A 23733-nucleotide genomic window follows, 5' to 3' on the forward strand; every position below is an offset into this window, starting at 1 on the left:
GCCGCACTTTAGCCTGGATTTGTGTTCGTGTTTCCTAAAACCTCAAGTCACCATGTAAAAATGCTCTTTTTTAGCACTATGAACACAGATAAAAAATTTTTTAAAAAGCTTTGAAGTTATTCTTCATATACTGTAAAGCTCTCCTCAATATTATTGTTATAATAGAGCAACAAGTACAAATAATAATTAACTGCTTTAATGTTTAATGACTAATTATAATACAATCAGAGATAAAAATTTAAATTGGGGGGAAAAAGGGGGGGGGGGGGACAACAGGAGCGCATGCACTTTTTTCTTCTCAACAAAAAAATGAGCTGCCAAATGAAGGCCTTGGATGGAAACATAGATGAATAACCAGTCTGTCTCCTCTTGGTATTCAACAGTCCATGCTTTATAACCCAGGAGGAAGCCTCTTCTGGGTTTAGTCCTACAAGTACCAGTCATCCCACTGTTACAAATCTGTGAAAATAAGTCTTTATAGCCAGGGAGATGTGGAGCTTATAAACACAATGAAGTGTGAAGGATTCTCCTGCCACAGTGCTCTGCATTTTATACATGCTCAGCCTGTGTCCGTCTGGCTGGCTGTCTAGTGCCCGACACTTTCGCTCTTCTCCTTCTCTCTGTCTGCTGTGACTCTGCCAACACCATTGCCTGTCTGGGACATCACCCCAGAACTGGAGACAAAAACAGACGAACATCAGTGACAGCGTGAAATTCAGAGAAGAGGAAAAACAAAAGTAGATTTGACAATAGTCACAGATAGATTTGCTTTCATGAATATCTAATTCTAGTGCCATACAGTTTTACCTTTGAATAGGAGTTGGTCTGTTGTCCTTAACGAAGTTATTGAGTTTGTAGTAATCCAGGAAGGTTCGAGCCACATTCCTGCCCAACTTCATGTCTGAGGACATGGCGTTAAAGCAAAGTGCCTTTGAATGAGCCTTAGAAACAATGAATCATTATAGGAAGGGTGCAAATGACCAAGAGGAAAGTGTGGAGTGAGGCATAAAGCTGGAAATATCCTCATTTTTATGAATAAAATGGGTCAAATGGGTATATGTAATATGAAACTGACAAGAATCATTAGCTAATTGTGCCATTGCCCTCAGCTCAGTGAATGATTACAGCAACTGTGTTCTGATTGTTTTTATTTTATGGTCTGAAGCTTTATATTTTGATTTTCTCTCACGTCATTTTAACATTATGATACTGCAACATGCATGCAAAGCATCAAACAGAAGCTTCCACACGCCACATACAACTGTATGTTTTATGAACAAGTCAAGCATAAATCATATTTCTGTCCAGACTTCACTGTTAACCTTGGCATATGAATGCCATGGTCATGCTTTATGAGGTCACAGTTACCTAAACCTTTCCAATCACCCCGAGAAAGTTTATGCCTGGGTGATTGAGACTCAGATCCATTAGAGTGGTTTTCGTCCTGGTCGTCAAACACTGAAGCTGCTATTTATTTATTTATTTATTTATTTATTTATTTATTTATTAACCTTTATTTAACCAGGAAGATCCCATTGAGATTAAAAACCTCTTTTTCAAGGGAGACCTGGCCAAGATAGGCAGCAGCAGATGTCTCACAGTTACAGAAATTACTCAAACACAGGCAGCAACAACACACATGCAACAATAAGTGAAAGAATACAAATAAAATAAAAAATAAAATTCAATAAAATTCAAACAAAAATAAAAAAGTCAGTTAAAATGACAATCAATCTAATTGAAACAGTTACATGTTATGGACTTGGCCTCAAGGATTCGTAGTTTAGATTTAAAAGCACTTAATGAAATGAATTCAGTCATTTTCCCTTCCTTCTGCAGTTTGTTCCAGGCCAAGGGTGCTAAATGGACAAAAGCTCTTTTACCAAGTTCAGTTCGGGCAAATGGAACAGAAAGCAACAAGTAGCCATGCGGACGAAGAGAATACCGACCAGCATGTTTCATTACAAGCAGGGAACATAGATAAGAAGGCAGCAACCCAAGTATCGCCTTATATATAAAACTGTATAAATGACAGTTCCTCCGACTTACCAAAGCAGGCCATCCTACCTGAGAGTATAACTCACAGTGGTGAGTCTGAAATTTACAGTTAGTGATGAACCTCAGAGAAGCACGATACACAGAATCAACCATTCGAAGACATTGAGCAGAAGCATTCATATATAGAATATCACCATAATCCAGCACAGGCAAGAATGTTGCAGCAACAAGCCGCTTCTTTGTATTAAAAGAGAAACACAACTTATTTTGAAAATAAAATCTCAATTTTAACTTCAGGTTTTTCACAAGATTCTCTACATGTGGTTTGAAGGTAAGCAAGTCATCAATTAAGATTCCCAGATATTTATAGGTGTGAACCAACTCTATTTTATTACCTTCAAGAGTGGTTACTGATGGGATTGTTTGGGCTCGTCTCCTTGATTTAGAAAACAACATGAGTTTTGTTTTGTCTGCGTTGAGAACAAGTTTAAGCTGAAGTAATGACCTTTCAAGGACATTCGAGGACAATTGCAAGACTGCACAACCAGTCAACAACTTCCTATCTTTGCTATCCTATCTTTCGGGTAGGGACAGAAAGAATGAATAAATAAGTAATTAGCTTCCCCTTAGAGATGGTGTGAGGAGCTGATTTGGGCATGGACACCTAATAGGTGAGGTGTTTCAGGTATGTCCACTTAGGGGGAGGACCCAGGGCAGACCCAGGAGCAGCTCGAGAGGTGATGTGGATTGACTTGGTTGGGCTCGCCTTGGTGGTCCACCAGAAGAGCTGAACGAGGTTGTCAGGAAGACCAAGGTCTGGGCATCCGTGCGCTTCCCAGAACTTGGACCCAGATATGCATCAAAAAACAAGATGGTTGGATACATTTTAAGACCTAGATATTTTTGTGATTTAATTAATTCTTGCACGGCGCATTCAAATTTTAGATTAGAATCCCATTTGTCATCACTAACACACCCACTGAGGTACAGTACATAACTGGTGAGAAGCATCTAGTCCTCAGGTTACAACACACTGCAAAACTGTCCCAGCCAAACGCATGATGGTGGTATGACTCACACAAAAGCAATTACATATACACTGAAGCCTCATTTAAATTCAGAGGTGACTGCACACATCATTCCCTCGCTTAATTGTCTCTCACTACATTAGGAACAATATCAATAACTCGACTGCTTTTATAAGATAGCTAGGCGTCCATGTGTGCTGTTGCTAAGCCTGTGATCATTAGGCTAGGAAGACAAGTAATGATGTCAATCAGGTTCAGATAATGGAGAAATAGTGAACGACCGAATGCCGACAACGTCCCCAATCACCAAGAGTGCGGACAGAGTAAATTCAGATAAATAAGAACAATGTTACTAACAGACGTACATTTCATGTAGTCACTGAAGGGAGTGAACTGTAAAAACACCAAAATCAGTGCCAGCTGCCTATCAATCTAGCCACCCTGTCACACTATATATAAACATATTCATCCTTACGAGACATCCATCCATGCAGAACTTGGAACAAAACATATTTATGAGGGTTTTTCCTATCATGTGGCACTCACTTCTACCTAGCTCCATTCTTCAAAAGGCTCGTGCATGATGGAACAACACAGAGACGTAATCTGTCACTTTTCCTTGTCATTACCTTGTAGATACTCAGATATGACCTGTCATCTGCGAGACTATCTATTTATGTGATTGAAACCACTGGCATACAAAAAAAAAAAAAAAAGAAGAAAGAGATTTAGCATGATGAGGGGGAAAAATGGGATGGATGATTTGGTCATTTTTATTTTTCCCATCGAACTTTTTAAGCCACATAAATTATGATCGTTATAAAAGTGACAAATAGTTGGCCAAAGCTGTTAACTTGTAAACTATCCATCCACGGTTTGAACAGGCTGTCTTGGTGTACCCTTCTGGCTTTATAGTTTGTCATACTTCAAGCAACACAAAGACACAAAATCCCAGCAGTATACCTGGTAAGTTAGGCCTGTAAATACGGAAAGAGCCCGTCACCTTGGCCTTTGATGATGCATTGATGTGAGTGTTGAGGAGTTTGCACACGACTTCATTCTTCACCCGGCAGGCTCATGGCAACACTCTCCACACGACTCCACACTCTATGTTAATACCCCATCTGGCTGTTTGTCTGTGAGTCCTGCATCAGGCCAGACTTGCTGTGAATGTGTGTGTGCATGTGTGTGGGCAGGGGCCTGGCAGTCTGTCTCGGCGCTGCTACCTGATGATACTGATTAGGTTGAAATGAAACTACAGATGGACAAAAGAGGTTATGTTGTCTTGTCAGTTTGTAGTAATATCAAGAGAGTATCATTTTGACATGACGATGGCACAAATTAAGAGTTCATCTGTGATTCATTCTGGGGTGAAACACATATCTGAGAAAAAGGGCAAATTTTCCTTTTGAAAGTTTAGTCTCTTCTCGGTCTTAACATCTCAAATCACCATGGGGCTTCTTCTCGACCATCTCCGATTTCCTTAAAAAATCTATGATCCAAAGTTTGGACATACATAACAATTACTGCAAATATATGTGTAATATATCAAATAGTTTTCAAGATAAGGCAGCATGGTGCACGGTGGTTAGCACTGTTGCCTCACAGAAAGACCCTGTCCTGAGTTCAATTCCACCTTCAGGCCGGGGTCTTTCTGTGTGGAGTTTGCATGTTCTCTCTGTGTTTACGTGGGTTCTCTCTGGGTACTCTGGCTTCCTCCCACAGTCCAAAGACATGCAGTTAGTGGGGACAGGTTAACTGGAAACTCTAAATTGCCTATAATTGTGAAAGTGAGTGCGAATGGTTGAGTGTGTCCCTGCAACAGACTGGCAACCTCTCCAGGGTGTAACCCCCACCGCGACCCTGAAGAGGATAAGCAGACTTATCAAGATATATCTTTTTGAAAATATTATTGTATATTTTAAACTTGACCTGAATTATATGCCTGCTCCAAGGCAGTAGGTCTCAACTAAGTCTAGGTAGAGCTAGTCTTGAAAATGAATAATATAAATATATTTAACTAAATGAAATATTTAATTAAGAGTACCATCTGAAAAGTGTTGTATTGAGATTAGACTATTTATTGACATTTAGGTTTTTGTTGTACAGCTTGTCATGTTTGCTCAATCCAGCATGAAATATGGATGAAAATAGCATTTTTCTCTGAATTTAACATTCAAAAGAATTCTGCATTTTTTTATTTTCATTATTATGAAATCAACTATATGCCATTAAGAAATTGTCACTAATTGTCTTTTTCAATATGAAGTGTTTTTGTTAGTGTGTGCTCAAATATGGAACTTTGGAACTATTTTCATATTTTACCTAGCCAGTACCTGTACCTGTCCCAAATAAGAAATCCTGATTCGTTTTGATGGTGAGAAAGGTCAAAATTTCAGGCTTTTATCTTTAATAGTTTTCTAGATATTCAAGATCAAACATGGCTTCAAATTTCACCATGCTGGGCGTGGGCTAACCAACCATTAAAAAAAGACAGACTCTAAAAAGTACTTCATATACGAAGTTAAAATTTCTCAGCAACCATTATTTAACCCAGACCTTCTGTGATAAAAATCTTAAGCAAATTGGACATGATCGAGCAGAAAATGTTTAAAACATTTTAGCATTTGAGATGTAATAACCCTTCATGGTTACCTTTGTAGGATTAATACAGGGTGGGCCATTTATATGGATAAACCGTAATAACATGGGAATGGTTGGCACCTGAAACTACGGATACTGGTTGCCTGTGCTGGCATTTCTCCTGCGGTGTTGCTATCAGTGTGTGAAGAGTGGGAGAAGAGGGTTGCATTGACAATCCAACACAATGGGCAGCACATTGAACACATTTTATAAGTGGTCAGAAACTTGTAAATAACTCATGAAAGAATAAAGTTACGTTGAAACCAAGCACACCATTGTTTTTCTTGTGACATTACCAATAAGTTTGATGTGTCACATGGCCCTCTTCCTATTGAAAAAACAAAAGTTGTATCCAAGATGGCCGACTTCTAAATGGCCACCATGGTCACCACCCGTCTTGAGGAGTTTGCCCCCTCACATATACTAATGTGCCACAAACAGGACTTTAATATCACCAACCATTCCCATGTTATTACGGTGTATCCATATAAATGGCCCACCCTGTAGTTTAAATAATGCTTATTCATCTTAAACTGGGCCTCGGTAAAGCCAAGAAACCATCTGGAATAAATTCATCATGTAGATGTAAAAACTTCTAACGGCAAGGAGCTGCAAAAAAGAAGAGCAATTGTGTAGTCTGTTGAAAAACAGCCCTACCAACTGCTTGATTACAGCTTCTGTAAGCACTTTTGTGATGAGTTTATGTACTTTGTCTCTACTTTTAAGTTAATCGAAATATAGCGCTGTTTTAATTTTGTAAATGATGATATAATTTAGACCAATGATAGAGCAGTGTGTGTCTACTTATTTGTGCAGTGTAATGGGTTTCTCAGCCAAATCAACCCCTTGATCTTCCAAATTCAAAAAACCAAGATGCTGATGCCTGTAAGACCACAGAGCAAAGGTGGACATCCCACTGACTATGTCAGCTACTATATACACTCTCTTGGTTGGACCAAAGTTATGAGCTTACCAGCAAACCCGCAGACTAATATTTCAATCTTATATTGTGACTAAGAATAGCAGATATGTAAATATGTAGTTATTAATCTGCACACAAACACGCCCTTAGTCAAAGATGTAAACAGACACTGATAAACAAGTGCAAAACCCACTCTGCGTATTCCCTCTGACCTCTGGAAAGTTTTCGGTGTTTTCCTCAGTTCTCTTTCCTCAGCAGAGCTTGGTGCCAGTCCTGAGCTCTCTGGCCAAGCACGCTCGGCGACAAAAATATCACTCGGACCCCACCGTGCACAGATGGCCTCTCAGCTTGGCTTGTCACGACTCACGGTCTATTACAGGAGGTTTTGTGATGGACGGTCAGCCTCTGAAGGAGAACTTCTTCCACAGGGTAAATGGTCGGAGACCGAGAGGATGCCCTGACTGTTGCCTGGCACTTTGCCGGGGGAAACCGTAGGGTCTGGAATGAGACTGCTGCTCCAGCAGGAAGTGATGCATGTGCGAGCCAGGAAACAGTCGGCGGGCTGTAGCAAGGATTAAAGTGGTGGATGGTGGTGGAAATATTTAGAAAAGCTGCTTTAGCTGCTTCGGTGCACTCTGAGGGAGTCTCTGTTGAATAACACAAGGACTAATACTCAAAATATTATTAATATTGTCTCATTAACTGGAGCGCAGAACATTATCATTATCATTGGATAATCATTATCCATTATTGGGAAGGACATAGAGAGGGTGTCCGAGTGTGTGTGCAGCCTGTCAGGATCTGTTGCTGAGGTGTGTGTATTCTTTAACATCTTGGTACACATAACGGTCTTGTCTAATCAATAGGCGGTCACTGTCATGGCTGAAGGGCATGCCGGCAAAGACGCTGATGAGATATGGGACGCATGAGACAAAGGGGATGGGGAGCGTCATGACTTGTTTACTGCAGCTGTTTGCTGTCAGCACCGCATTTAGCGGCTTTCACTGCTATGTCTCTCGTGCCTGGTCCTGCCAGACAGACAGACAAGGTGATGAGCAGACAGCAAAGCCCCTAGTGGTAAAATGAACAAGACACGCGGAGAATGCTGTCGAGATTGGACGGGAGTTAACGAGGAGACAAGCAAGGGGACATTCAAGTCATCAATACGGGCCACTGACAGGTCCTGTCACTGCACTGACACGTAGAGAGCTAATTATCAATGCTAATCAGGAGGGTAGTCAACAACAGCAATACAGAAAGGGACATTTTTGTCCCCAGTAGCAAATCAGTAGGCTGAAAGACCTCACGTCCTGTTACCCAAAGGGACAAACAGGAGCTGATTTAAATCCCTGACAGGAGGACCTGACACTGCCAAGGAGACAAGCGCCGAAGCCCGAGTAACGAAATGAGTGTGAAAAAAGGCTCCTGTTTTCTCAAAGTATTAACTAATATCAAAATCTTTTGAATCATCGCTGAAATTAGATAATGGATGCTATTTCTATGAGCCAGTTATTATCATTTTTTCAGTTTTTTTGTTAGTTAAGAAAGACTGCTTCTGTTTTCAAAGTTCATAAAAGAAAAGTACTATAAAAACAAAATGTGACTAAAAATATCCACACATATCTCATCTGGTACCTGTGGTTTATAGCTCAAAGTGTGTCTTTATGTTCTTTCTTATTGCTGTCATTAATCCTTTATGTATTTGCTTTTATAGTGGTACAATCTTATGACAGAACTGATAATAAATAAAAATAAAAACAATAAAAACAACTAGATATAGTGATGCTCACACAAGTGCTCACAAAAGCTACATAAAAAAGGGGCCCGACTGAACAGAAGAGATAAAATATACTGGACTTGGCAATTTATTTATTGAGGAAAATATGATTTATCTGTTGGGTGGAGATGTATGTGGATTAGTGATTAGTTTCAATTTGAAATTAAAATCAATTGTTTTCATTTAAAGGTTTGACAATCAGCTGTGACATTTACAGCACAGGTTTATGGAAGTGAAACACTGCGCAAAAAAATGAGACTTTGCTCGACTCAGCACTGAACCATATCTATATAGCTTGGACACCACAAATCCACAGCTGGATAGATTTTGTACAAATGGAGCAAATTCAAGACATTCTGATCAGTGCATAAAAAACACCCGAAGAACACGGTCTGTAGCGGTCTGTGAGGTCACTATGGGTGATCTGTAAGTGTTTAAAGGGGCCTTTCATACTGGTCGATGTTCATGTGTATAGGTCCACCGTTAGGAGAGCGCTACACAACAATCGTGTGTATGAGAGGGCTGAAAGGTGGATGCCACAATTCTGTGAAAAAGGACATTTGCAGCTTGCTACAGGTCACGTGAATAGTTCAGAGACTGCTTAAACAATATGTGGATGGGTGGAAACCAAAATACAACTTTGTGGCTTAAATGAGAAGCATTTTGTTACGAGAAAGGAAAACACAGCATTCCAGCGTAGGAATCGTATGAAAGACGGTGGTGGTAGTAGCTATGTTTGGGCCTGTGAATTCTAACAGTGAATTGTCAAGCAGATGGCCCCGCCCCTCCCTGAGCCTGGTTCTGCCGGAGGTTTCTTCCTGTTAAAAGGGAGTTTTTTCTTCCCACTGTTGCCAAAGTGCATGCTCATAGGGGGTCATATGATTGTTGGGTTTTTCTCTGTATCTCCTGTACAATATAAAGCGCCTTGAGGCGACTTTTGTTGTGATTTGGCGCTATATAAATAAAATTGAATTGAATTGAAGACAAAAAAGGTCAGAATGGTTCAAGAGTAATTAAAGCTTAAAAGGCTTTGGACTGGTCATGTTAACCTTCTGACCCAAACTCAGCACTTCATGTTTTCAATAGTGGAAAAGACTAAGATTTCTTCTAGTCAGTGTGGAGGAAAGTTCAGCTGCAACTTTCAGAGCACAAGCTAAACGCTCTCATTCCCAATGCGTAACATACCGACAATTTGTCACGTCCTGAGGCATCTCATAGTAACCCAGAAGGTCCCTATGATACGCGCCGGAGTGTGGATGGAATTCAATAGAATGACGCTCCTGGTATTAGATATTGTTTTCCAATGTTTCCGACGGGTTGGGTGGCCAACGTTTTGGGATGACAGCGTGTTGGGCTACTAAATAAAGTAAAAGGTCATGTTTTTTGACACTCCTTGTTAAACACTTAATTATTTTCCAAAACAAATATATGGCCAAGTCCATTATTCTCTGTCTCCTTTCTTTAGCATTCTCCTTATTTACTTTCAGGACTTAAATCAAAGGCTTAAGAAATTTTCAAACACATGTTAACAGTGGATTCTGTGGCTTCTCAGTTCATTTCGACTGATTTCTGTTGCTCTTACATTTGAAATTTAATGTCAGTGCCTTTATCTCCAGCACTTTAGCTGCACGTCAGCTGACTTTTCCAGCTCCACTGTATTTTGAAGCTCTTGATTCCTCTCAGTATTTGAACCTGAACTGAAATTGAACTTCTTTTAGTACTTCAAAAGTTTTCAACTGCACATTTGCAGCACCACTTTTTTTAAAGCAGAAATGTTGCATTTTCTAGAGCGAATAATATCTGCAAACTTTCTTAGGTTTTCCAGCCTTATCAACATATGTAAAAGAAAAAAGAAAAACACCACCGGTGATGTACATATGTGTTTGTGCATCTTTGTGAGTACTCATATGAGGACACCTGTTCATCTGAGCATGGCAACCAGATTTGTGCAATCAACTGTGTGTGTAGATGCGGGTGTCTATGTGCGCTGGCTTGCATATGTGAGCACCTATCCATTTGCGCGTATCTGTGTGATGTGATGTGGATGATGTGTGGTAGTGAAGCATATTTGCCTCCAAGCTATATCATTTGCATACTTGTCACAGCCTGTCCATTGGGTGTCAGGTTCACTGATGCATACTGTGTTCCATTGGCAGCTCTGGTATTCATGGAGTCCCACTGTTATGGTGAGGTGCCTGTCGAGTGCTGTTGCTTTGGCAGACAGACATCACATACGCATGAAGATAAAGAGGAGCACCTATTTGTCTATGTGCGTATGCACATGTGTTTGAGAGTGTGCAGATATGTAGCTTTATTGCCAGTCAAAGCCAGCTGTCTTGGCTGTCAATCCATCCATGCTGTATCAGTGCATCTAACCTACTGCTGTGAATAAAGACCCAAACATTGTTGCTTGATTAAATCAGGAGTGACCACCTTTGATGAGAAGAATGCCATTTTCTTTGTATATATCTCTCCACTGAAGGAAAAAAAACTTGCAGAAAGAGAACACAAAAGAAAAGTGCATTGCTCCTTTAAAAAACAACAACAACAATTAAAAAAAAAAACCCTGACTCTATTATGACAGAAGAAGCAACGACGCTCCCTTCAAAACAGGAAAAACAAGTGCAAAATCTTCCAGGGAAGCAAATTCTTAATGGCTTTAGAAATTTTGAACTAGTTCTTCAAAGTCAAAGAGATCACTGTTGCTCAGATAAAACAGGAAAAAGAACACACGCACACACAAGGTAAGTAGGCTCCCAAAGCTTACACAAAAAGAAAAACACACTGGCTATGTTACACACGCACACAAACCCACAACAGAAAGCATCACGCAGAGTTTTGAACAAGATCCCAGTTTATCTCAACCTTCATCCCCTTTCCCTTCCAGCTGAACTTCCACGGTGTGAACCGGAAGGTCCCTCAAAAAAACTGCAAAAAATGCAGTTTTACTTTTTTTAAAAAAGAAAGAAGAAAGTGCAGACAACAAACAAGGCTAAAATATTTTTACTGTGAGTTTGCTGTGTGGTATTTACTTTGATGGAAGTGGCTGCAAGAAGAGCATGCAAGCATAAAGAAAATATAGGTGCTAGAGGAGGTATGAGCATGCACACATGGAAACCGGCTCACAGGTGTTAAATGATTAGAGGACAAAGAGAAGACAGACACACAATAGAGGTTGTCCCTGCTGTTTCAGAGAAGAGGATTCTCAGCTTGACTAGATGATATAATGAGCTGTTATGTTCTGGGTGATGAGATGAGAGGAAAGGACAGAATAGAGGAGACGCACGAAAGGAGAGGAGGAATCAAAAAACAAACTCAGACAGACACACACATTGAATTACGCTGTTTTCTGAGCACCTTCAAACTGTGACAAAAGCCTCGGCTGTGTGAAAGGTTAAGATTTCAATTTTGGTGGCTACAAGTCACAGCAGTGGAGGAGAGTCAGGAAAAATGAAAGGGCGAGGGCAGCATTTTTGGAAGGTGGTAGGAGTTAGGGGCCTAGGTTATTATTTATTTGTCATGTATTAGTTTAGTGGATTGTGCATGTGTGTGTGTGTGTTTGTGTCAGGTGAGAAACAAGAAAGGGGAGGAGTGGTGGGTGGGTGGGGGGGCAGATGCTAAAGGTCTCTGTTGATGATTTGCACGCTCCATCGAGCTGACTGCTGGGGCATAAAAACTTACATGGTCGGTTTCTTCAACCTGCCTGACCTCAATCTCCACTCTACACCAGGTCCCTGTACTGCGTACCCACCCTGTGGAGCTCCTCCTCTTTGGAACCCTCACTTTTCACAACCTACATCACACACACACACACACATTTGGAAAACAAAGAAAAAAGTCCTCCCAACAGACGTGGGTTCTCTCATAAATTGACCTTCAGAATAAATGCACACAGACACACACAAACAGAACAGGCTCTGAACCCAGCGCCGCCGCCACCTCAAACGAAAACACAGAGTGGAATTTGTTATGTGCATTTTGTTTAGCATAACAGCCAGACACTTGTCTCTTCCGTGTATTACCATATTTTTTTCTGTGGCTGCTCTATGTGCGTACACGTGCTGGTTCTTCCATGTGTGCAATGCAACGAGCTGAGATGTTTCTATCAAAAGCATTAAAGTCATAAACCTTTGTGGAAAACACACACACAATATGCATTTTTTAGCCTCTATAAGCAGGAAGAGAAGACTTGTTTTTATTCAGCCTCTCGTCTGTCACTTAAAAACCAAAAAACAACATTACCATAAAGACTAGTAGTGATGCATATGTAAAACTGATCTTCCTATATCTAACTTTCCATGTGTTAATGAATCGTGACTTGCCTCTTCTTTTGGCGAGGCAGATTTTGCTAGTTATTGGCACTAGAGGGCACTAGGGCTGCATCTATATCCACCCACCCCTTCGCCTGTGGAGTATGTGTAGGGGAGCACATACTTTTCATATGTAGGGTCCTTATCTCACTCTCTAAATCTCTCTTTCTCCCTCTTCTCACTCACTCTATCGGTAAGATCAAACCCCCATCGGCCAGCTTTCAGGAGCTCTTCAGCCCTGAGAAGGTCAGCCGAAGGAAAACTTCCTCCCGTCCGCCTCCATTAAGACACCTGTGACCTTCAGTCTCCGTGATAAATGTAAGGCTGCGCTCATGATTGTAGCCGACAGAGATCCCGTTTGTTTCGCTGTTTTACAGCAACCGTCGCTCCGTCTGCGCACACACAAGCGCAGCGCTAAATATGCCAACACAAGCCCCTTTTTCTCCTCTCTCTTTTTTGTAAATGAAATCAATAGACACAGCTATCACATCCCTATTCTGTCACTGCACATCTGTCGCAACAAGAGGCAACAAAAGATCAACATGCTTTTCTAGTGAGTACACATGACCTGACACACACACACACACACACACACACACACATGCGGTAACGCTCAAAACACAAACATTAAAATAATGACTCCAGTGATTACAAGATCAGCTTGATTTCAGTGGGAGATTGTTGCTGCGGAAACAGTGCTTGTTTGGTGTGTTTTGGAAGAGGAGAGAGGAGAAATGAAGAGAGAACATTACTGCTGGTCTCTTCACTTTAAAGATGGAGAGATCACACACAGTGAAGGATACAGGTCTCCTCAGTGTAGGGAACAGGAGCAGTGCTACCAGCTGTCATGTAGCTGTAGAAGGACACCTCGAGAGTGTAGCAGTAGGACGTGTCGTCGAGAAGACCGCCAAGGAAACGCCTACCGGTACCGGCCTTCACCACGTCACGGTTAAAGGAAGTGTTGGACTAGAGAAACAGATGGAAAAAAACTGAGATACATTAAAGGTTTAGATTCAAGTCTTTATGTCGGCAGAGATGCTGGAGTCTGGAGAATGTTATAGCATTTGTTGCATTAAGTCTGCAATGCAACAAATAGTATAAAAACTACAGAATTCTACTACAAAATGTTTCCCAAAGTCCCAGAAAACCCAATTCTTCCTCTCTTGGAGCGAGGACAAACTGGATGTTAGTGATTTACTATCTCAACATTATCTCAAAGTGGTATGAGATGAGAAGATGAGATGAAGCTAGCTGGTTAACGTAATTCAGTAGATAGCTCTGCAGCACAAAACATATCTGACATCTCTGGCATAACTTCATCACAGTTAATTCCTTACATTCTGTTGAAGAATCGCACACCCCAAACCTTTAATGAATCAGAAAATAAACACTAACGTTTTACCAAGTCTGCTTTATGTAGAAAGCACGTGCTTGCAAGTTAACTATTTCTACATCTTAAATTTCACCTCAGTTCCTAAATGTGCACAAAACATGAATGCAAACTTCTCTTGCAGACACGAAGAGGCAGAGTGTGTTTAACTAAAATCAAGCCGTTTATTAAAGTGGTGGTGAAAATACTAAATGGGGTACAAGAGCAAACCTCAAGTGAGAAGTAAATCTAGTGTCCAGGAGCTGGAATACATGAGAAGAAAGTGAAGTGACACTCTGACAAAGACAAAGGGGAAGACGGGAACTATATTTACACAGAAGAGGGATTATGGGAGTGGAAGAGCTGGGGAGAACAAGACACAGGAAGCAAAACTAAAAGCAAAGCACAAAGAACAAGACTAAATTCAATAACAGGAACAAATACAAGAAGTAACACAAACACTAAGCACACCTGGAATCTCGTAATACTGATATAAACTAAACTGGAAAGTCCAAAAACCCGAAAATAGACCCAGGACCATGACACCTTCATGTCGAAGATCATCTCTGATGGTGAAAGCTGGTTTCCAGTTAAAACTGATTTCAGCAGCTCAATGCTGAAGAGTGCAAAAACAAGGCAGGGCATCAGGTCAGGAGCAGAGGAGTGTGCTTTGTTTTCCAACAGTCACAAGACTGTGCGCATTAAATCTCCTACAGAGTGTTAATAATACTAACAGAAGTCTGAGGGAGGACATTCGGCGCAAACAGCCTGAACTGTGGCACATTGCAACTTTTCCGGCTACATAAAAAGTATTACTAATTAACACCTTAGGTTAGCCTTCCATAAATGAAAATCAAAAATCATGTGAAGTGGTTAAATGGTTGTAACAAACCCATGACAGACCCAACCACATATTCGCACTTTCAAACACTTTATTTCCCGGTTGATGTCTCTACAACTCACGGCTGCTGCTTTTCAGCTGTCAGCCCCATACAAACACCACCACCAACAACAGGAGCTAGTTCATTCTTCTTCAATGCAGGTGAGGTGTAATTGCTGATGCCGCTTTAGTCGGTGTCAGCCTCACCGCAGCGGCGCCACAGACCACGCCCCGCCACATACCCCCATCACCCGACTGAGGCCGGGGAGCCATCCGGCCGAACCTACTTCCCCCTCCGCGAGTAGGAGAGGGAATCAGCCACGACTGTCGGCATCTTCGGCCCATGGTCTAGCGGCAGGGATGTGTTAGACCCGGGTGCCGACCGCGTTTCCAGCGGAGGCAACGGAGCTGGTCTGCAGGCTGACCGCGTGGCGGTGGTGGTGCAGCAGATGCAGACGTGAGCCAAGGCTTACAGGCGACTTGGCAGGCAGCCGGCGTTGGCCTCTGGTGGAAGCGAGGCAGGTCCAGCTGGTGCGCAGACCCTCGACTCGGCCAGGGCAGGTCCCTTCCGCACTTTCCCCTGTCTCCAGCTGTGCAGAATCCCTGGCTCGCTGTCCGCCGTCTCAGACAGAGCATGCCCCTCCGGCGCCACGACCCCCAGCTCCGGCAGAGCAGGTGGCTGAGCACGACAGGGGCATAATTTCCGGGAGGGGTTGGGGGGGGAATTCTGGCACCAGCTGCTCCCACCTGCAGAGTGGGTACGGGTGTGGAGGTAGGCTGTGTCCTGGCTGGCCTCACCCTAGGAGTCAGCACGGAGCAAACCGGACATCAGCTACTCTCATGAAGTCGAGGGACGTCAGTGGGGGCGGCTGTGACGGTATCGACCAGGACCCGAGCCGAGCTGCCAGATTTTGTATTAGCTGCATCCGGCACTCGGGCCGAAACACTGCCGCCTGCTCCCTCCGCGTGCCACCATTTGGGCCAACGCCTCCATTGGCTGGCCAGGTCGCAGTTCCGCAAATGTGAGATGATGGGTGGATCACTTTCAGGCTGGCATTCTGTTATTCATTCAGCTATCCAAACATCCAAAGGAACGTGTCTACTGGACAATGATATTCCTACTTTCAGCTGCTCCCTTGCTACAAGGGGTCGCCACAGTGGGTAGATGTCTGATTTGTCAGATTTTTATACTGGATACCATTCCAGCTAGTGGAGGTCCCACTGATATCACTACTTTTATTATTAGTGATTTCTTTACTTAGTGAATGCGGTATGTCCTTGTAGAACAGAAGTTGGGTTAGTCCACTTCTTACATAGATATAGATCTTGATTGAGTCATATCTACTCTAAAGTAACCAATGAAAGAATTTTTTTTAAAAAGCTGCTGTGATTAGTCTCTTCAGTGAAAACGTGTTTGTGCCTCGGAAGTTCTTTGAAGTAGTTTTGTACAATGTCATTTCAAAGATTGGCTGTAAATGGCTAAAGCAGGGGGAAAAATTACATTTATTTTTAGTTCTGAGCTTGTCAGCTATACTACACGGCTATGATGCCGTCTTGGGAGGAGTGCATAGAAAAAAAAGTTTCCATTCACTGTCACTCCACTCTGGTGCACTGAGAGTTGCCTTGCTGAAATGCAGACTTGGCTGCCACCAGTGGGAGTTTGCCATGATTGTGTTGTGCTGCTGCTGCTGCTGCACTGGGTTTTAGGTAGTGCTGAATGGGCACAGGGACAAAAGCACAGTGAGGGAGATGACCCCTGGGCCAGCTGTCACACAAGCAATACAGAGAAACGAGAGAAGTTCTCCAGAAATAGCGTCGTACTTGTCCTTCGTAATGCGGCATAGAGTATAGACGCTGACAATAAGTGACATTTCCATACGTGTGTGGCTGAACATCTGCCTGTCTGGCTTCCCTATGTGTCAATGGGCAATAAAGGTTATTCTTTATGATGTGTGTAAGTGGATCTGCTATGAAATGTCACTGTCACCGAGAGAACGAAGGTCAGTGGAAGGGACCCGGGGCTGAGACGAACCAGCTTGGCGGATAATGTATCTGTATGAAAAGGTGTTATAAGGTTCTGCACGTGTAGCAGGGTGGAGGAGCGTCACAGTCACTGAGTGAATATTTCCACCCACGTGCCCTTCTGTTCTTTTTTGCTGTTGTCCTTTGTTTCTCCTCCTCACCCCCTTCGGTTTGCACAATCCTTCCCGTCCAAAATAAACTCAGTTTTAGCCACCTAGGAGGGCGCTTTAGCAGAACACCTGCGTCACTCACACAGAGTCTCCTGGCCTACTTACAGTCCTGTGCTTCGTCATGACCTTCTGCTTGTTTTCTGTGCTTGGATACAACATAAATGCACATTCACCATTATGAGTATATGCATTTTTACACAATTGAGAATCCTTTTTAGATTTTACTTCTTTAGGACTCCAGCAAACCCGAACGCTATGCAAAAAAGCATTCCAGCTGTTGTTCTCATAATCCTTATGCTTCAGCGTTCCCTCTTTTTGCTCCCCTTCCCTTCACCCTTCCTCTAATCCTTGGACAAGATGAAAATCGTTTCTGGAATGCATGCATTTGTACGATCTATGCTCAGAGTGGGTCTGAGTACGATCAGTCTCCGTTCAGTAAAGGCAGCAAATTTGCATTATCCCATTTGACTGAAATCTAAATAGATTTCTGACCGTTTCTGATTAAAACGAAAGTCTGTTTTGCTTGAGGCACTGAAACCTCGTATAACACAACATTTAAAAAAATTACTGCAATTCTTGTGGATTTCCCCTGCCAGTAAATCCTCTACGCAGGCAAAAATACAGAGGATATTTTCATATTTTTGCTCGTGACTGCTGGGCACAAAGCACACTCTTAATTAATATGTGTGTAGTCTGTGTTTTCCTCTCACCTAAAACCAAGCAGGTGCTTTTATTTAAAATCAACATCTTACCTCAAAGGCATGCAGTAAAAACGGAAAGGTACCCATTGCAAGCTACGTAAGTTCTCAACTGACTGCCACTAAGGTTGCAGCAGTTGGCAATTAAGTGCCTCGGTGAACACAGCATTGCCAGAATTTGCTGAGATATGACTATTTCATGTTCTCATTTCAAGCTAACCCGAAGGCCGAAGCTGGTGTAATTTTGGTCCCGAGCCCACTTGTCTGTCTGTATCACTTACAAAGGAGAAGTCTGGCGCGTTTTGGCACAGCAGTCGGGGGAAGACAGCCTGTCTCTGGACGCGCTCCTCGTCCTCAAACACGTTGCCATACATAAAGCCGTTCAGCATAGTGGAGTGGGCATGAACATCAATGTAGAACTCCAAACTGACTCTCTGATGGAGGAAAAGAGAAAGAGAACAGAGGGACAGGGAAACAGACAGATGATAAAAAACATCAGGTTAGCCGGGATACTTTTTTGTCAGTGAGCAACACTCCACATCAGAGATTCTCCACTGGGAGTAAGGAAAGTCCTCTCTCGGCTCTGGGGATACTTCGCCGGAGAGAGGCTTTCACCCATGGGATGACAACAAAACCCTCCAGACACCGAAAATACGCTGATACCTAAAAGGAGCCAACCACCCACACATAACTTCCATCAGGCTGTCCTTCTGAAGGGCACGGTTTCAGTACGTACATGGTCGGGTGAGCCAAGAGCAATATCGTGAAAATACACACGCTCAGGTGGACGTCGCAGATTCATCACGCACACCAAATGTATTTATCAGGTTAATACCGACTTCATATTGAGAGTGTAATGTCTTTTCTCTCTAGTACACTCTGTGTAAAATGGATTTGATAAGATCTGTTTCTCCAGCTTGACTCTGCTATCACTCAGTCTACACACACACACACACACACACACACACACACACACACACACACACACACACACACACACACACACACACACAGAGTTAGAGAGAGAGAGACTTTTATCTTATGATACAAATAAATGACATATTTTTCTGACCTCCAGCTACAACCTTTGCTATAATATGACAAGATGCAGGACCATCATCATACATGAATATTACTCCAGATGCCTCCCACAAACACCGACACTACCTACCAGCTGTGAGAATCACAACATTCCAGTTTGAAAGATTTAACATAATTATGTGCAACGTCACAAGATTTGATTTTTTTTGAGTCAACAATCAGAGTGCAGATCAGAACAGCCAATTTAAAGAAGTGCAGTCACACTAATTCAAATGGCGTTTAATTAAAACACGTGACAACATGAAGTTCACACAGAAAAATAATTGAGTGTGACACAAAGAGTAAATTCACTCTATTTCTGAAAGCACTGCTAATGGGTGTGATTGTCTACAAACTGAGAACAATAGTTAGATGGCTCCTGGAAACATTAAAGTATATAATTATTGTAAAAGTATTCGATTTTTTCTTCTTTCCACATTCAAACCTTTGTTTTCTACAGCTGTGACTGACTTGCAGATTTTCTTTCTTGTGCCATTTCAAGTTATTAAGACACACTAGTACACACTAATTGCCAAAGCATCACTCAAAATGTGGATGGTAGTATTTATAGTATTATCTGGCAGTAGCGGTTTATCTGGTTTTTGCATTTCTCTCAATAAATGACAACATGCTGCGTAATTTAACTATATACAATTCAAAATAAACACAGACCTGCTTTTATCTCACACTGAGATTATAATTCCTGAACTGGAATCCTAAAGCGAAACAAGGTGTGGTGAGAGGACTGGCAAATATGACCTCACTTGGCTAAAACCTTCTCACTTCAGCAGTCTTACACTGGTTCTGACAAGGGCAAGCACACAAGCCCTCACACAACCCCCCCCACCCCCACACACACACCTCCAGACCCTTAACTCCAGAGCAACACCCGCCAGCGCCATCCCTCCTCTATCTTATCACATTGTTCCCCTTTTCCTACTTTTATCCTTTCATTCTGCTTCTTTTCCTTCTTTATCTCTTCCCCTCCCTCCTTCCCACTCGGCTCATTAACGATTCCCTACCACACCTTGTTCCCCTGTGGGTCGTAAAGAGGAGGAGGGATGGAAGAATGAGAGGATGGAAAAGGAGAGAAGAGGGTATGGAGTGAATGAGGGGTCGAAGAAGGGAAGGATGGAGGTAGGAAAACCCAAAAGGAGAAGGGAACAGCAAAGATGGACAAAAGGCATATAAGGAAAACAATGCATGGCTGTGCGTATGTGTGAGTGTGTGGAGAGACAGTCGGGCAGCGATGGGAAAACAGAAAAGCACAGAGATGGGGGTGGAAAGAGAGAGAAAAGGAGAGAATAAGTATATAAAGATGAACAGAGAGAGGGCGAAAATGAGAGAAAGACAGAAAGAGATAGAGAGAGACATAGAGATGTGTGTAGGGAGATTGGCAGGAGAGAGACTAGAGAGAGAGAGAGGGAAGCAGTGCTTGGGCGGCCCAAGCGACGCAGTGTGCCTGTGTTTGAAATTCCGCTCACAGCCAAAGCAATTTCCTGGCGGTGGCTGTGCTGTCAGCTGCTTGGCTGGCTGGCGGTGAAATATGGTGGCTGGGAGTCGGCCGCTAGCAGCCCCCGACAACCTGATGGATGGAGCCCCAGAGGAGAGGAACAGCAGCAGGAGAGGGTAGGGTTGGGTGGGGTAGGGGGAGCGTGGGGAGAGGAAGGGAGAAACAAGAGAAAAACAAAACAAACAAAAAAAAGAGCAAGAGGGAACGAAGGTAAATGCAGCCAACTGAGCAGCGGTGGTGGTGGTGGGAGGGAGGCGGAGGAAGACGTGTATTAAGTATATGTACATAAATATGTATGTTTAAAGTAAAATAAAAGGTAAAAATAAAAGAGCGAGGGCAAAGAATTCAAAAGCAAATCAGGAGGAAGATGGAGAAAGTACAGAAAGGGAGAGAGCAGGAAAGGAAGCTCAAGGTGTGCCAGGCAAAGCCGGGGAAACCAGCCTAATAATCTCCTGGCTCTCCCCATATGTGGAGGGGGAGGAGTGAGAGGAATAAGAGGAGGAGAAGGTAGAAACGGCTAGATTGGAGGAGGGCGGGCAAGCAGGTAAATGGTAGATTGGGTGCAGATTAGAGGTTAAACGGGTGTTACATGGCTGTGTGGAATAACAGTGAGCCTTAGGTGTGTACACTTTAATCAAATGTATGTAGAAATGCAAAAACTATTATAAATAACACTGTGAACAGCCTGCCAGCTGACTCTAGGCAATGTCTCTTGAGGCCAGAAGACAAAATAATATCTTATCAACTAAGAATTCATCTTAAATGTTGTTGGGTTATTGTTATCCTGCCTCTTCCCAAACCCCAAACACATACACGTTAGTTTATCTGAAGACAGCTGGCTGTATAAACATCGACATGGGTGTGGATTGATGTCCGTTTCTGTGTGTTAACCTTGCGATGAATTGGCTCACTCTAGCTGCGATGGCTCCTTTCCCCCCATGACCTCAACAACATAACGTAATGCATGTAGAGATTATTAATCTGCAGCAACATAATTTTGGAGCAAAAACCAAACCATGCCCCAAAGTACACAAAGTATACTGACTGCCTTTTCTAGATTCCTTTTGCCAATTTATTCTGGAGACTGAAAGCGAGCCCACAGACTCATGGAAGAAAAAGCTGAGCTTCAGGAACACTGTAAAGAGAGAAGTTGAGTTACCTGACTCACATATTCATGTTCACAAAGTGAGACAACCAGATAATCCTGATAAATCTATAAGCGCTATAAAGCTGTGTAATAACTCTTCATTCTGTGACAGGTGAACACACCTGTCAGGCATATGATCCCACACATATTTTTGTATTATACCTTCATGCCGTTGTTTTCCTTAGATTTATAGTGTACATATTATTCTCCCCAAAAGGAAGGAAGCTGTAATCGGTTCTGTTTGTCTGTCTTTCTGTTTGTTAGTTAGCAGGGGGAGTTAGTTATCTTGTCTATTGATCTATCACCTTCAGTTCTATCATTTCAATGCTCTAATCTAAACCCACATGGTTGCCACATGCTACAAAGGTCTCCTTCGCACTATATTGTGAAGGACACTAAAAAAGAGGCAGTAACAGCCATGGCACCCCCACAATGTCATGTCCATGCTTAATACAATGTTCAGCTAATGCCCTGCCAATCAAACTGAGACGGTTCTGAAGGCCCCACCAGTGTGATTGATGCTTCAATTAACAACCCGCTCTGACCTCCAAAATTGTTCATTTGAAATTGTAATTAAGCAATTAGGGGCAATTAAGAAACAGAGACTGCTGAAAGAAAGTCAGAAGACAATTTGAGAGTGCGAGAGAGAGAAACAGAGAGTGAGCGAGTGTCCAAATGAAACCTCTCAGAGAGAAACAAAAGCCGCAGAAACTCCAGGGAACTCTCAACTTGCGGTGAACTTGCAGTGGCGGAAAACAGTTTAGTGTAAAACCTAGAAGGTCAAATGAATGAATTTTGTCAGACAAGTACTTATCTGCTGCATATTAATTAGAGCAGGGTGCGGGGGTGCGATGAGGGCCGTAAATGCTGGGCTTATCTTTACACGGAAAGGAAAAAGGAGCTGATTGAAGCAGGATTACAAGCTCCTGAATAAAGCTCTTGGCATCAGCAGCATACCTTTTGGGGAGAAGGGGAACTGCTGCTTGTTCAGGAGAAAAAAAGTTAAGTCTACTAGTATAATGCATTTTATCCCACATTAATTATCCAGTATAACACCTGTGTGGAGGACTGTTGTGCATTTTTCTGTCTGCAATATGGCAGTATATGAAGCACTGGCAGTTACAAAGAAAGGGACGTTGCTAGCCCCTTTGACAAGTTCACAGCTGATTCATTCAAAAACAATGAAGGGACTTTAAACGTGAGCTCAGGGGCGGAAAAATAAAGCTAAAGAAGAGACCTGAGCCTGGCTCCAACAGAAGCCACTCCTCCTGTTAAACTATACAGCACAAGTAAGCATGATGCAAGCAACTGGAGATAAAGTATCTGAATTTCAGGAGCAGGACCACGCCTCCAAACACGCTCCTCCCGGTTCTCATCTATATATGTTCCCCCAGTTCTACAAGCTGTTTGTTCTCGTTTCCTCCCTCCCATTTTCAATTCTTTAACGTCTTCACTTCTATTTAGTACATGGGGATCTGCCAGGCCCGGGAGCCGCTGCCAGTCCCCTTCGAGGCCTTCCCCAAACCACAGTTCATGTCCAAGCCATTCACCTTTACCTACTAAAACCCTGTCAAGCCTCAAATGAGGACGTGGGCCCAGCGAGTGAAATAAATACCTTAAATAAAATGGTGCAAAAAAAGATTTTGTTCTAGCCAAACCGTTAGCAAGTTGCTAGTAGTTGTCGCTACGAGTATGTAGCACAGCACTGAAAACCTCTTTGAGATTGGTCTTGTTGATAGCAGATTGCCGAGTTGCCTGTAGTTTGTATGGAAGATGCTAATCGCTCTCTGAGCAGAAACAGATGATTTGCTTTCAAAGTAAAAGTTGAGTCTTAGCGCTGCAACCAGCTTTTTTCAAAAGCCACAGCTCAGTTTGAAGGCATCCCGTCTCTGGTTCTGACTTGTGCGGCATTTTCACCACCACTTGCAAGGAAGTTTGCAAGTGTTGACAAGTCGGCATCCTCCATGCAGGCTACATACAGCCGCTGTAATCTGCTAGCAATCACAAGGAGATCTGTGACGCAGCATCTTCTTTGCCACCAATTTCACTCAATGACAGCCAGCAGCCTCCAGCAACCTTTCCTCAAACGGTCTAGGAATACACATTTTTCCTGGAGGTTGCTAGGGGGTCAACAACCAATCTCTAGGCCTCTGTGACTGAAGCCTAATTTCCATCT

The 23733-nt window shown here is 42.7% G+C and overlaps 1 protein-coding gene across 1 annotated transcript in view; it reads right to left on the reverse strand.

Moving 5' to 3' along the window:
• Positions 1-191: 191 nt before the first annotated feature.
• The window catches only part of agbl4 (AGBL carboxypeptidase 4), a 332443-nt gene continuing 308901 nt past the window's right edge, over positions 192-23733 (reverse strand). Inside the window, exons 10-13 of the mRNA XM_040052989.1 lie at positions 18099-18251; positions 13482-13644; positions 808-901; positions 192-674 (exon numbers count right to left, since the gene is read on the reverse strand). Of these exons, the coding sequence (XP_039908923.1) occupies positions 587-674; positions 808-901; positions 13482-13644; positions 18099-18251 (498 nt within the window). The 3' untranslated portion in view covers positions 192-586. The remainder of the gene's footprint in view (positions 675-807; positions 902-13481; positions 13645-18098; positions 18252-23733) is intronic.

This window comes from Simochromis diagramma, unplaced genomic scaffold (genome assembly GCF_900408965.1).
Source record: "Simochromis diagramma unplaced genomic scaffold, fSimDia1.1 OVJJ01000419.1, whole genome shotgun sequence".
Classification (NCBI taxonomy): Eukaryota; Metazoa; Chordata; class Actinopteri; order Cichliformes; family Cichlidae; genus Simochromis; species Simochromis diagramma.